General features: G+C 45.5%; 1 protein-coding gene across 4 annotated transcripts in view; it reads left to right on the top strand.

Annotated features, from left to right (window-relative positions):
- Window positions 1-15525, top strand: part of PLPPR1 (phospholipid phosphatase related 1) — a 142540-nt gene that overhangs the window by 88670 nt on the left and 38345 nt on the right. For all 4 annotated transcript variants that reach the window (XM_074994656.1, XM_074994655.1, XM_074994657.1 and 1 more), the window contains one exon: window positions 13917-14105. In XM_074994656.1, the coding sequence (XP_074850757.1) occupies window positions 13926-14105 (180 nt within the window). In that variant the 5' untranslated portion in view covers window positions 13917-13925. The remainder of the gene's footprint in view (window positions 1-13916; window positions 14106-15525) is intronic.

The raw sequence follows: 15525 nt of genomic DNA, 5'->3' as shown, positions 1-15525 counted from the left end.
TGAAAAGGATAATCCATTTTAAGGCTGCTTTCTCTAGTGTAAACATTGAAATGTACAAACCCCAACCTTTCCAGCCACCACCTGGTTATGCTTAGCACAGAGTAACCCATACCACATGAGCTTGCATCAACATAGGTGTGCAGGTGGGGAAGTCACAGGAAGGGAAGGTGTACTGATCAGCCGTCGGGGGTCAGGGTTCCAGGACAGCTATAATAAAATCTCTCTACATCCATGATTTCCAGCTTTCCCAGGCCAGGGGAGCATCACCCCGAGGGCTCGAAACAAGACAGCTCCCCAGACTTTGTGTGGTGGGTCACCTCTGCCTAGAATAGGAAGCACTCTCAGCAGGCCAATTCCTGGGGGAGAGGTGAGAAAGGAAACAGGGACTGCTGCTGAGGCTGGCTACGCTCATGGCAAAGAAGATACCCAGCTTCAGTGGTTATAGCCCGGGTAGCCTGCTGTCCTGATTTTCACAGGGCAGTGCCCCTTGATGTGCAGTGTTGGTCATGGCAAGACCCAGGATTTCCTTAGCTAGTATTGGAAATACATTCTTTGGGGCAAGACCCCAACTGACGTGTATCATAGCAGGAAGAGATGAACTTAGGGATAAGAGAACTGATTATAATACCAACCCGAGTCAGACTGTTGGGTACCCAGGTCGATTTCTGCATCCGACAAAGTGACGCTTTGCCCACTAAAGCTTATACTCCAAAAAATCTGCTAGTCTATAAGGTGCCAGAGGACTTCTCATTGTTTTTCTGTTAATTCCTATGTTAAAAGTCTGCAGTAGAGTGAAACTGACGAGTTAGTGAGGTTTGACCATTAGTTGTTTTAAGCTACCCTTATGCTGAGATTTTTGGGGTGACAATGTGGGCCACTATTAAGCTACTCTGTTTTCACAGCACATCTCCCACTGCTGTCACATCCATCTGCGTGTGTACAGGGGGTCTGGCCAATGGAGCATCTGTGCTTCTGAAGCCAGGGTGGCCCCCCAGCCTGTGTGCTCTGTAGTCATAGGCCACATCTACATGGAGCTGTACTCCTGGCAATTGCAAGTGGCTGCTCATTAGTATAACTGCATGGTTAATTAGCATAGTTTTGCTCTTGTCAAGGTTGCTGCCAGCAGTTAAGAGGCTGTGTGGATGTCCCTCTGCTGGCTAACGCCCCCTCTGTCTCCAGTCCCTTATCCCTGTTCAGGGCGACAGAGGGGGGTTTAGCCAGCAGAGGCACGTCCACACAGCCTCTTAACTGCTGGCTGCAACCCTGACAAGAGTGAAATCTCACACGGCTAATGAACAGCCATTTGCAATTGCGAGACTGCTCATTAGCATGGGATCTAAGCTGCTGACACCCCTACTGCAGGAGCAGCAGTGGCTAGAGACCGGGGCCCTTTAAATTGCTGCTGGAGTGACATGTTTCACGCTGCAGGCAGCTCTCAGGGCTGGCTATAGGGTGAGGAGCCCTGTGTGGCATGCTCTGGGCAGTGTTGAGGGCTAGCTACCCCGTCCTTGCCCCTTCCACCATAGGCCCCAACCCTTTTGCAAGTGTGGGGCTTCCCCCACACACACCTTACCCAGGGGCCCATCAGGTCTGATTATTTTAAGCAATGTAGTTAAAGTAACACAACTCTTAACATAGATGCTGTTCTATAAAGGTGCCTAATTTCAGAGACCAGCTGGGTCGGGTAATAGCTGTTACTAGTAAGGTTTATTCTTTTTCCCATACAGGAATAAGATCCCACAGTTATACCAGTATAACTGTTTCAGGGGTTGCATTAGTATAACTCTGCCCGTGAGCATCCTTTACATTGCTTTGGTGGTGTAGAAGGCATTCAAAATGGACAGAAATCCTTACCGATTGCTTTCACACTGACCGAGTGCCAGCAGGAAGTACAGGTGTCCCTGGAAAGGAGAATGAGATGCTGTGTTTTTACCTGGTGATGAAGTCTGAGTACTTTCAGATACTTTAGTCTCCTACAGCATTCTCAGAAGTTTCATTTTACTGCAACTTGAGACGGCCCTGAGGGCCTATTTTGACAGAGATGGTTCCCATCAGTCTTTCTAAACCATATTATTCCCAATTTAATTATTGAATTGATAAAATAAGATAATCAATTATTGGAATAGACTCCTAGCGAGCTCCAGGGAGGTGACTCTGATTCTCATACAGCTCCAACTTCAAAGGAGTTTCTCTGCGACCAGCACCTCCCCAGCATATGTTTAGTTTCCCAGCCTGTGTCACATTGCCTGATGGAGCTGCAAAGTCATGTAGCAAAGCCATTTTCTGTTTGCTTTCAAAGCAGATCATGCCTGATTAGGAATGCTCCATCTTGGAAACCAAGTTGCAAATTCAGCAACCTTGAATGGGGAGCAGAAAACTATGTGCTTAGGAATGTAGGGGTCTGGGGGGGGACGGGAGGGAGGGAGGGGCTTTTATGGGGTGGGGTGTTATGCTATTTCAAAAATATGTATTATATTCATCAAGGCCACTCGTGTAGAATTGATTTGTCCAGGTTATTTTTCCTACTTTCTCTGAGTTATTGATTGCATAAGCAGGTCTTTCTTCCTCACTGGAGTGTTTGGATTTTCTCGTTGGTATAACATTTTCCACCTCTGACAATGACTGTTCATTGTATCCAGTCCATCTCCAGCTATGCCAGGTTACAGAGAGGACCAAACCTTCCTGCCTTTCTCCTGCAACTCTCCCATGGACTTTAGATGTTGTTTGCAAGAAGGAGATGAGCCAGGATTGGTCCCTTGCTGTGTATACATTCTCCCCTCTTCGGTGTATTTGGGTGTGCTCTAGACCTATTAATGTGAGTCCCTCTCCTAAAACTACGCTCCTGTCATTCCTGATCAAATGGAACAGAACAGGTGTTTAACCAACTGCTTTAGCAGCCTAGTCTTGTGTTGATTCCCAAAGAATTTAAACTGCTGAGTTGAGTTAATATTAATGGAAGCTGCAGATCTAATGCCCTCAGACCTCAATGGAAGAATAGATTACACAGAAGCTAGAATTATAGATCTGAAAAGGACCTCAGGAAGTCATCTAGTCCAGGTCCCTGCACTCGTGGCAGGTATAAGTGTTATCTAGACATCCATACCAGGTGTTTGTCTAACCTTCTCGTGAATCTCCAGTGAGGGAGATTTGACAGCATCCCTGGATCAGCATGTGGGTTGGATGGATTTGTAATGATCACGTCATCTCAACCCTTCTCATCCATATTGCTCATTCTTCCTCCTTGTCAGCCTCCAAATATCAAAATTCAGCTTGTTATTAGAAAGTCAGATTTAAACTCATGGAAAGCCAGAAGACATGAGCTCATGTAGGGTGACTTCCTGCAGAACACAAGGCAGAGAATATTCACCTCCGCTGGGCAGATTAGACAGGATTTGACCGTACCACCACATGCATAAAAACAGGATGCTTTTACTGTGTAGAGCTTGGAAGAGGAAGATATCCCCAAGAATAGAGGTTGCACAACAGTTTGTGTTAGGTTTAACTATTGGCAATGTGCTTATCTGCCAGGGCAATTGGCCCTTATACAGCTAAATTAATATTAGTCATGCACTGTTGAATGGTTGCCACTGCCACCTTCTAGGTAAGATCCTTACTGCATCCCTGTGTAGACATTGCTAAGAGGAGTTTGTTGAGGTTCTCCTTTAGTGCACTCCTCCTTGTGGAGCACAAAATGTGAGTTCCATCCTTGTAGTCCTGGATAGCCGTGGCTGCAGCACAGTGACACAGTGAATTACCCAGATGGCAATGGGCTTGTTCCGCTACAAGTAAACTTGTACTACTTGCAGTCACTGGCTCAGTCTCATCTTGTCCTGTGGTGTCCTGGGGAGTAGGTGAGGATACTTGAAATGACCTGAGATGAAATCCTTGTCCCCTTGAAGTTGGTGACAAAGCAAATTGGGATAGGATTTCCCTCCCCCAAGTTTGTTTATTAACCAAATTGTTTTACAAGTAGAAACTCTTTGCTCAGGAGACACTGTAACACTGCCTTCACCTTGCTGTGTGCTTGCTATGAGCCAAGGGTCCCCTGGGATCTGAGTGCAGTGCACTGAACAATGGTTGGGGTGACGAGGAAAGTCAAATGAGTGTGAACACTGTCAATGCTGTTCTTTTGCTCAAAGTGACATTAATGGTGCTTAGTTGGTGTTCCCTGAGGAGCTCATTCAGACACTCAAGGTACGGCTAAACTGAAGCTGGGTGGAAATTTCCAGCTCAGGTGGGCACACTTGCAGAAGCTCAGAGGTCCCACTCTGAGCGTGAAACCCATGAATCCAAAACTGAATGGGACCTAGCACATTTAGGCCACTACCCTGGTGCAAATGATAATCCACTCTACGTTTAGCCTGTGCACTTTTAAATGACTCAGACACTCTTGATCTCAAAGATTCTTTCTGCGTAACATCTCCAGTTTACAGCCTTTCTTACCCATCCACACAGCTAAACATCTCGTCCAGGCTCTCATCATCTTTTGTCCTGATTACTGCAGCATCTCTGGTCTTGACAAAGGCAACCTGGCTCCACTCTTCTCTATGCCGGATGTTGCCGTGTAGCTCACAACCTATACTTTGATCCTGTGACCCCAACACCCTGCTTGAATCCCTCCATCAGCTCTCTCCTGTATCACATCACTTTCAAGGCCATTCATGACTTATCCACACAAGCCCAGCCCTGTCTCCTTTGTTCTCATGATGTCAACTGGTGCTTCTGATCAGGCCTCAATCACCCACCTGTTAAAAGTCAAACACAGCCGTGTGTGCGGCCTCCCGTTCTGCCCCTCACACCTGCATTTCATGCTGTCTCACTGTTTTCTCGATTAGGATAACATGAATTCTGCACTGATGCCTGCACCTGGAGAGGACTGATATCACTGGGGCTTCACGTGGGCAAAGGAATCTACCCCATATATGAGCTTGCAGGATGGGGTCAAAAGTAGTTGTTTCTACAGCACTTAAGACATGCAAATCTGGGCATCAGCATTGTAAGGACTGTCATTATACTGTGCCTCAGTGTAGTTCAAACACAAAATTGTGTCACTTTGTGTAGTCTTGTAAATCGGCAGGTTGTGTTGTGGAGCACCATTATTTGTCAATACATGGATTAGGCAATTAAAGCTTATTGGATGTTACTTCTGTACAGTAGTGAACACAAATAATGCTCAATGACCCTACTAAGCTTAGTTGTGCAATAATTGTAAGACCAATTGATAAGCTTGAACCAAGGGTGGACTGCAACTGTCCATTGCAACCCAAGTTGTGTTTGTGTGGGAGGGAGAGAGGAACACCAGGTCAGGGTCCCAAAGGAGCTGTCCATGGTACTTGCACATTCTCCTTTACCACAAGTATCAGAGAGGTAACCGCGTTAGTCTGTATCTTCAAGAACAACAAGAAGTCCTGTGGCACCTTATTGACTAACATATTTTGGAGCATAAGCTTTTGTGGGCAAAGACCCGCTTCGTCAGGTGCATGACTCACGCATCTGACAAAGCAGGTCTTTGCCTACGAAAGCTTATGCTCCAAAATATCTGTTAGTCTGTAAGGTGCCACAGGACTTCTTGTTGTTTTCCTTTACCACAGACACTGTGGGGATGTCTAGGCTGCAATTAAAAAGCCAATGCTAATCTGTGCCAGCTGACTCAGGCTTGTGAGGCCACGGTTGTGAGGTGGGAGGATCCTAGCGTCCGTCTGTTGCCCAGACTCAAACGTCTGCACTGCAATTAAATAGCCCCACAGCAGGAGTCCAGCCAGCCCAAGTCAGCGGGCACAGGCCAGCCACAGATGTCTAACTGCAGAGTCAATGTACCCATAGTGTCTCGTGATCTTTAATGGATTTAGCCTCACAAGCATGCCTGTGAAGCGAGGCGGTGCTGCTGGCCCAGAGAAGTGTGCGCAGGTGTGGGGCTATATAGTTTGAGCTGTGAGGGGGAGGGGAAGATTCCCAGCTCAAAAGATATTGCCACACCCGCTCTGAGTGAACTTGCACACTAGGAATTGAGCGCCGGTGGAAAAGGCGGGAAGGACTAGCCCTCCCAAGTTAATGCTGTGCCCCTGGGAGGGGTCGCTGCTTCTACTCCTCACACCACCCAGACCTACCCACTGGCTCAGTCAGTGCTATTCTGGTCTGTCTCTTTGAACGAGGAGCTACATCCCCACTTCAAAGTGTAGACATCCCTTGAGGGACTGCTTCAAAGCCACACATGGAGCACTGGCTGAGCCCTTCTGAGGCTTGTGCCATTGCTGTTTTTTATTGCCAGTCCAGTTAGGAGCCCTAGGTATGGACTAGGACCCCATTGTACTAGGTGCTGCACAAACAGAACAAACAGTCTCTGCCCCAAAGAGTTTACAGTCTAACTACAAGACAAGAGACAAAAAAAGACGAAGACAGGGAGATGGAACTGTACAAGAAAATGGTGAGACAGCACTGGTCTGCACGACAGGCAGCGGCATCAGCGTCCCAGCAGTCTAATGTTGGTCAGGCTTTTTGTAGGCATTGTGGCAAAGGAGTTTTAAAGAGGCAGTGAAGGAGGATAATGAATGTGGTGTGCTTAGCTCCTCCCAAACCTGAGGGTCAGCACAGGAGAAGGCGTGACGGTTCTTGTTTGAAAATTGAACGAGTGGGTGACGGTGGCTGGTGTCATTAGCCCATCGGAACCATCAGTTTCTACTATCTCAGCAGCAAATGAGAATGAGAGGTGGTTAAGAGCCCTTAAAGTGATCCCAAGCATCTTATGTTCTGTGCAGTTAGAGAAGGAGGCGCAACCAGGGGAGTTCAAGGAGGGAGTGGCATGGTCTAAGTGACAGGTTTAGAGTACGTTCTCTGCATCTGTGTTCTGAGTGGCACTCATTGGGCAAGATGGCATTTGTTAGGATGCTGTGGTAATCAAGATGCATGACGAGAGCTTCTACTTTTCTTCCCAAGGGAATTCAGGCTGAGTCAGACAAAATTTGTTCCAGGGTGTGGGGGAATACACGCAAGAGTGGCAGCTGTGTAATGCTTGCTTGAACTTTACTAAAGATGTCACTTTTGGGCAGACATTCAGCCTGGAAAATAGCGTCATGATCAGTAAAAGCAGTATGCACGTGACAGAAAAAATCTGGACAAAATTGGGCTATGTTAACTACAGCTCTTACTATATGTGCCGGGTGCAATAAAGTGTGTGTGTGGGTGTGCGCGCATGCATCTGTGCAAAGATAAACATTTTTATTTAAACAATGTGAGAGTGTTACCAGCCCCCTACAAAGGCTGCATTCTATCAATAATTCAAACAGAGAAACACTAGACTTTGTAAAGCATGTATGTGGGCAGCATAGTCCCATATAGCACAAGAAGTAAATATTTACACAGTGGGCTTTGCTTATGGCCCAAGCCCATTGAAATCACTGGAAAGGTTCCTGTTGATTCAGTGGGTTTGGCTAAGGTCCCTAATGTATCTTGAAATAAAGATAACGAGCTACTTGACTGCCATTTTTTTTAATAAGTGACTTCTGGTAAACCTAGACTCTAGCATCGTGCCAGATGTTTTCAGCTTGACTTTAGTGGCCATATTGAAAAATGCAGTAACTTCTCAAGGTATCATGAAAGCTTCAGTGAGAATTGATTTCTCACATGAAGCTTTACTATAAACAATATTTAAATTGTGTATTTGGGGGGTAAGGGGAAGGGAAAAATAACTTTCCCCTTCTGCAGTTCTGTACTTTAAATACCCAGAAAACCCAAGAGAATAAGGATGGTCTTGTTGTCAAGACACTGACACAAAAATCGGGAGAACTGAATTTTATACGTGACTCAACTACTGATTTCCAGCGTGACCTTGGGCAAGTCCTTTAATCTCTTTGTGACCTTATTCCCTACCTGTAAAATAAGTGCGATAACAATACATTGTTAGTCTTGTCTGTTTAGCTAGTCTCTTAAGGCTGGTTTAAGTGCAGATGTTGTACCAACGTAATAATAAGAATTTAGAAAGTTTTAGGGCAGAGCAAAACTGCTTATATTGGTAAAGCTCGTGAAAAATGTGCCTTCAAGTAAGTGTCTATAACCAGCTGAGAGGCTGCACCAGGTAATTATCTCTTTCTTACATGCATGCAATTAAACTGGTCCAAAAACTGGCTAGATTTGCCCTTTCAGTTCATTTAGCCTGGCACTCTAGTGCCTTGCTGACAGTTGGGGCCCAGACATGCTACAATAGTGAAAACAACAATATTTAGTCAGCAGATCTTTGAGGCTGTTACATTATCCCCTACCTGTTTTAGAGCGCATCTGTCTATGCTACATTCGTTCAATAGCTCCTCTTATAACCATAAGAGCTATGACCACAAAATGTGGTGGGCAGCTGCTTCTTACCCTAACTTAAACTAAGCTCAGGGTTTGGTTGTGCCTGGCAAGTGGGAAATGCCTGAAATCCCAGGATTTCCCAGAATGTGGAAAGGGAGGGGCACTGACATACACCAGACTCACCACTGGGGGGCGGCGAGTGCACAGAACAGTGAGACTGCAGCGTGCCACCGGGGGCTCTCAACCCTGCCTGCCTCCAGATGGCTAAACGCCCTGCAGCACTCCACAAGGGGATCCCTGCTGTTCCACCTGCAACCCCTCCCCACACAATTAGCCCTCCCCTCCCCAACATGCTGGGGCCAGGAAACCCAGCCTTGTGTTAGGTGAAGAGGAAATCAATATTTATCTATCTTTGAAATAATCCCGTTTGGTACAGACAAAGAAATATCTTGTGTGGGAAAGAGACACAGGTTTTCAGGTAATGGACATGAGCAAGGGGTTGTATTATCTTTCTGGAGTCTCCATTCTGGGATGTCCAGACCTGAGGCTACTTCACGGGGCTTGGAAAATCCCAAAGCATTACTCAGTGTAGCCCACAATGGGCCAGAACACTTGAAAAGGAGAGGCAGTTTTAGATTTGAAAAGTATGACAGTAATTTGTCTGGTCTTTTTATTTTCCATTTGGTAATGAAATTGATTGATATGTTTCTTTTCAAAGTGTAGCACATTAGTGGACTTAACAAGGCAAATTAAATAATGGACAGAATGTTTAAAACCCATATTTCTGAAATATGCAAACAGAATAGCAAGTTTGCAAATGGCAAATATTTGATAAGCTGAGTCTTGCTTCTGGTACCATTGTTGTGTGGCACTCTTTGCACTAATTATTCCTCTTGATAGGCAGGCTAGCTTGGGGGGAGCAAATGACTGGGGCAGCTTCCTGTGCTGCAAGAGGAATTGGTCCAAGCTGAGAGTGCAAAAACTGCCCAGGCCAAGGTTATGTCTTCCAGCTCCTCTGGTTCTCTTGGCCCCTTCGCTTCCTGGTTTGCCGAAGTTCAGCCACTGTACTTGGAATTCAGCATAGTGGTGGATTCTGTAGGGTGACAGAGGGAACACTGGGGTTAATATTGCCTCTGTAAGTGTTGAGTGGACATATGACTGGTCGGCAAAATGATGCAGACTGAGAAGAAGACAGTCCAACCCGTCCCCTTGATGGGGTGTCTAGTGGGAAGAGAAAATCAGTACTCCACAGCTGGCACTTCTCCCTCCTAGCCCTCCCTTCAAATGGAGTTGCTAGGGTTTTGCCCCTTGCAGATGGAGTCAACAATCTGACCTATCACACTTTCTTCCAGCAAATTCTCTTCTAGTAGTGACAACAAGGAGGCCCATGGGACTTTAAAGCTAACAGTTTTATCGTGGCATGAGCCTTTGTGAGCCGCAACTCACTTTGTCAAGTCATGAAAGCTTAGGCCATAATCCAATTGTTAGTTTCCAAGGTACCACCAGACTCCTGGTTGTTTTTGCTGAAACGGACCAACCTGGCCACCCCTCTAAAATCTCCCCGAGTGATGGATGCTAGGGCTGTAAAATCTCGTTCAGTTAGTTAACTGGTTAAACAGTAGGCTAATCTACCACTTCCCCGATTAACCAATTCAAGACTGGACATCTGCGGAGGCTGCTCTAACCCAGCTGGATTGGAGCAGCCTCCCCAGCCATCCTTTCACTCTCCCTGACCTGTGGCATGCCAGGGACGAAGACTGCTCCAGCTGGGCTGGAGATCTCTGCCTGCAGGATGCTGGGGACTGGGACTGCTCTGGCCCAGATGGAGCTTCCTGGCCCACGGCACTGCTTCGGGTGCGCAGCACTCCAGTGCTGCCAGAGCAGACCCAGTCCCCTGTGCCCCGGGCATGCTGCAGGCAGGGGCTCTCCTACCTGGACGGAGCAGCCCCTATCTGCAGCAGAGAGGTCACTCCCGCCTGGCTGGGTTGGAGCAGCCTCCCTAGTACACTCCCCCGGCCACTGCAGACAGAGGCTACTGTAGCCAAACTGGAGTGCCCCCCACCTGCAGCAGCCCCACAGGGCTGGAGCAATCCCCTGCCCCCACTGGGCACAGTTAAGCCATTTACATCACTAGTGGATGCCAGCTGTCACAGAAGATGGTCTGCAATTCATATAGAGTTAGTTCCTTGAGTAGAAGCCTGCATTAGTGGAGCAATGAGTATGAGCATCTTCTTTGTTTTCAGATATCTGGGGAGACTTGCTCCTTTGTCAGTTATGAGGATTTCTGCTGAAGCAGCTGGATTAACTCTTATTGGTTGCAGGGTGATCCATTGTAAAGTCTCGAAGTTAAGGATAGTCAGAAGAATCAACTAAAAACTGCAGAAGGCAAAACCGCAGTTTTAAATGTTATATTAGTCTCCTGGCATTTGCGTTAACAATACAACAAGAAGTCCTGTGGCACCTTCTGAACTAACAGATGTTTTGGAGTAGAAGCTTTCATGGGCAAAGACCTGCTTCATTAACAATGAAGACAAAAGTGAAAAATCTCCCTGTGTGCGATTTAATTGCAAGGGTTGATTACCCAACTTCATTCCTCTTTGAGTGAGCTTTGAAAAAGTACGTATGTGATCTGCCTGTACATGGAACCAAAACTGTGTGATCTGCTGAAGTGGGTGCAGCTAATTCATGCAGCTGATTGTTATTTCTGCAAGGCATAAAATAATCTGGGTCTTGTGTGTTCCATAGCCACAGAATGAGCCCTGGGCTTTAGAACTGCACACTTGAATCTCAGCTTTCATTCCAAAAACTAAATTATGGGTGGGATTTTCGGAATCAACCAGTGTTGCCCAAAGGGATGTGACAGTTTCACCCACTCACGTCAGTGAAAGCTGGGCTTGCAAATTCTCCTGTGTTTTTAGCTTTCCTGAGTGAAGAGGAGACTGAAGATGGGACCTGAGAGGAACTGATGGAGTGGTATCTGCCTGAGTGTGCAGAAAGCCTGAAGAACTATCTAAAGAGGCGTGAACCACCCTATTTATCCTATCAGCTTGTGGTCTCTGTTAGGTTTCAGAGTTGATCTCCAGCATAACTGAAAATGCAGGAACAGTATAGGAAATTTAATTTAATACCAACAGATGAAACTTGGAGCCTACTGCGCCGACTGAATTATTCATTTGCATATTTAATTCAGTAACATGAACACATGCCAATCCGAATTCAAGCTTCTGTAAACCTGATAACTTCCTCCTGCCTGCTGTCTGTAGCTGCACCTGCTTTTGGTCTGGTATCTCCATCAAACACACCACATCTTTTGTGGCTCCCTTGTGCGCCCTTGGCAAAATGCGTATGCAAGGTCAGGCCACGAGTTTGCTAGATGTACAAACATCTTCTGACTGGCTCTTTGTGGAAGAATTGTAAGAGTGGTATGTTAAATGGCTATTCCTCTAATCTTACCAAACTATATTCTTAATTTGCTCCCAAGTTACTTTTTTTTTAAAGGCAAATTAAGATTTGGGTTTCGTTCCGGCCTTGTTCCCCCACCTCCCATCTCGTTATATAATGCTTAGTGCTGCATGAGCACAGGAGACGAGAGTAGATGGCCTCTTGAGGTCTCTTCCAGTCCTGCAGCTTTGCATTCAGGACAGTTGTTGAAAAATACACCTGATAAATTTGCCTCCCTTGTGAAAGATGATTGTGAACAGTATCTTGGGCCTGAGTTTTTGTTGCTCTGTGCCTTGTGCAGGCATTTATGGCAGTACAACGTGGGTGTAAAAATACCACCAGGTCATCATGTGTCCATGGGCTGTACACAGTGCAGGGTGATGAAGAATCAGGCTTGCTTTGCCCCAAGTGGTGCACCTGGGGGTCCAGTTTATTATGCCCGTGCAGCTCTAGTTAATGCTCACTCATACAGAGGTAAAGAGCAGTCGGTGGCGACTGTAATGTGTTTACAAGATACTGTTATCAATGATATATCACATTCAGGCTGTAGAGCCAATTGGTCCCATCACAGGCTGGCAAAGAGGGCAGCAAATGGGTTTAGCATCTATTTTCTGTAGGTTAATCCGGGCTGGGAAAGTTGTGGGGTCAGCAACCTCAAAAGGAGCTTGCACAGATCTGTTAGGGTATGTCTAGACTAGGTGGAAGATCAGCCAGTCAGGGTCGATCTTCTGGAGTTCAATTTTGCGTGCCTGGGAAATGTGCGAAATCAAACTCTTTGGGTCAGAAGTCAATCCCGATATGCCTCAAAATTGTAGGAGTAAGGGAGGTCGGTGGCAGATTTTCTCCCATCAACGTCCTGCTGTAAAGGCAGCCAGGTAAGTCAATTCTAGCTATGCAATTGCAGTAGCTAGACTTGCATATCTATAATCAACTTACCTGCCTAGCGTAGCTCACACCTTAGGCTGTTACCAAATAGAAGGCTTCAGTCTCCAGGACTGCAAAGCCAGCACTGGTTACCTGCAATTCATTGGTTGATTGGAAAAAAAGTGAGATCAGGGTGGATCCTGGTGATAGAAGATTGTTTAAAGCAGTATTTCTTAACCTATGTTCTGCAGAATACTGGAGTTCCCTGAAGAACTCACAGAGGTGCCGTTTGGAAAAAATACACTGATAGTATTATTAATACCAGATACAATGTTACCTCATCATCTCTATGATACCCGATGAAATTTCTTCATTTTGTTTTTGCTGCATATTTTGCTTCTTGGTTGGTGGGTTTTGTTTTTGTTGTTTTTCGGTTTGTTTTTGGTCAGGCAACAATTTTTTTGGAAGAAAATGTTCATAGGTGTTCCGTGTAAAAACATTATTGCTTGGTGCTCTGTGGTCTCACAGAGTTTAAGCAACGTTGGTTTAAAGGAGCAGACCCAGAAAGGGCTCCTGATAACACAACAGTGGTTGTCACCACCTGCTGTTTGCTATGAAGCCTGCGGAGCCTCGGAAGTGTGACGCCCAGAGCAAGACGGTGGTTACAGGAGGAGCGGTTTGGAAGTCCATTGCTGGGGCCATTGCCTCCATTGGCTGATTTTGGGGTCCTCCTGAATAGATTTTTTTAAAGCTTCTTTTTCCAAGTGGCGGCTTGGACATGACATGACAAAGCAAACTAGTTTTAGCTCAAGAAGCGCCCATGTTCTGGACCACAGAGGTCTTCGTTGGACTCTCGTGTGTCTGTTCTCCCCTGCCCTGGCTGAATTCTACAGCTGGAAGCTGGTGGCTTTGAATCACCACAACCCTTGTTTCTTGCAAACTTCCCTGCCCCTGTGCACAGCTTTTGGGCTGTTGCCACCAAAGTCTGTGGGTGCTGCCTGCTGTCCTGCTACACTGCAGGGAATGTCACTGCCAGCGATGCTCACACGTCCTTGGATAATGTAGCCACCAAAGCTCCAGTCCCTCTGTGAGCCATGCTGCAGACCCACTTCGATCTGAGACATTCATTAGCGTGTTTGCCAAAAGGTTTATGTAACAGATGTTACAAAGGAGAGAGAGAGAGAGAGAGACACACACACAGCAATATTGGAAGAGCAGTTGGGTGATGGAGGGAGGATATTCTGTGGGACCAAAGTAGCTCAGAGACGCATCTGCATCTGCTAAACAGCAACTAATGTCTCTGTATGAACATGCTGTATTTTCAGCTTGTCATCATGGCTGGGACCGTTCTGCTTGCCTACTACTTCGAGTGCACTGACACTTTCCAGGTGCATATCCAGGGTTTCTTCTGCCAGGACGGAGATTTGATGAAGCCTTACCCAGGAACAGAAGATGAGAGCTTTATTTCACCTCTTGTGCTGTATTGCGTGCTCGCTTCAACTCCCACAGCTATTGTAAGTATAAAACCATTTGCATTTTTCAACGCTGGTGCAAAAACAGAAAGAAATAAAAATCCCTGAATTTCCTTTTACCCTCTCCTCTTTTCAGCTGTATTTGATGTATGTTTCTGTCGCAGCAAAACAAAGAAAGCAGACTAATAGAATCCACATCAATTATCCATAGAGGTTCTGATTAATTCTAGTATTAGCAACCTGCATGATGAAGCTTCTTAGAATTTAAGAATATACATTAGCTAGCTTCCTTTAATACTTAGTTATGAATTGCAGAGCTTCCAGAGAGGCCCCAAATGCAAAGATGATGAGTTCTTGGCAATGAAATAGCTGGAATAAGATTTGAATCAGACCTGAAATAAACGTGCAGTACAACCAAGGCTATTGCTGATATTATGAATGGAATACTGAGTGTTCATCTCACTTTCTAGTTATTGACAAGTGCAAATGTGCTTTATTTTTTCTCTCTTGCTTTCTCTCTCTCTCTCTCTCTCTCTCTCACACACACACACACACACACACACACACACACACACACACACTTGCTGCTCTTCTTTTACTGTTTTTCTTTTATGATCCCACAAGACAATAAAATCAGCTCTACTGCATTTATATTCACTAAAGCCATTTCAAGTAGCAGGACACTGAAAGCTCTAAATTGCTTATTAATGTCACTTATATTCAAAATGTTGGGTTCCTTCCTTTTTTTGCAACAAAAAATAAATATAATTAATAACCTGCTTTGTTAATCATGTAGTTAAGTGGATGCGATTTAATTAGGTATTGTCCTTTTCTTGCGTCCTTTTTTCCTGCAAAGTAATTAACTCTTACACGTGGATCTTCAAGAAGGCTAACTGCACAAGTGTATGTCATTAAATTTCTTGGAGTTGCTTTTTTGTTTATTACAAATTTGTGTTTGTAATGGAACAAATGGCAGAAACAGGCAGTACATAAAATGATCAAAAGAAATAAGGGAAAAACTTTTAGAAGTGGCTAAGGGATTAGGTGCACAAGTCCTGCAGAAAGCCAATGGTACGTCTGTGTCTAATTCCCTTAGACACTTGAAAATCTTCCCTAGCAGCAATTGTATTTGGCTAATTTGTTAATTTCATTTGGTTGAGTTCACTTAATGTTCCACCAATTTCAGGGTTTGCAAGTGAAGGAGTTGCATTGCAATCAGGGAATGTTATCTCCTTACACCCATCCTTTCCACCTAAACACATGTTGTGTCCTCTAGGGAGGTACCTTTTGGAAAGCTGTGTTTGTGCGAGGAGGTTGAAGGCACTCTCCACTATGACTTTGATACTGCACAGTTGAACTCAATGGGAGACTTGTCTTTGGCTTTAGGGGAACCGGATCTGGTGTGAGATGGATAAGTATTGGTACAGTGCTGCTCTCTGGGAGATTTTCCCCTTAGGAGTCT

The sequence above is a fragment of the Carettochelys insculpta genome, chromosome 5, assembly GCF_033958435.1.
Source record: "Carettochelys insculpta isolate YL-2023 chromosome 5, ASM3395843v1, whole genome shotgun sequence".
Lineage (NCBI taxonomy): Eukaryota > Metazoa > Chordata > Testudines > Carettochelyidae > Carettochelys > Carettochelys insculpta.
The sequence above is the reverse complement of the archived record's forward strand: the minus strand, read 5'-3'. Positions and strand labels throughout refer to the sequence as shown.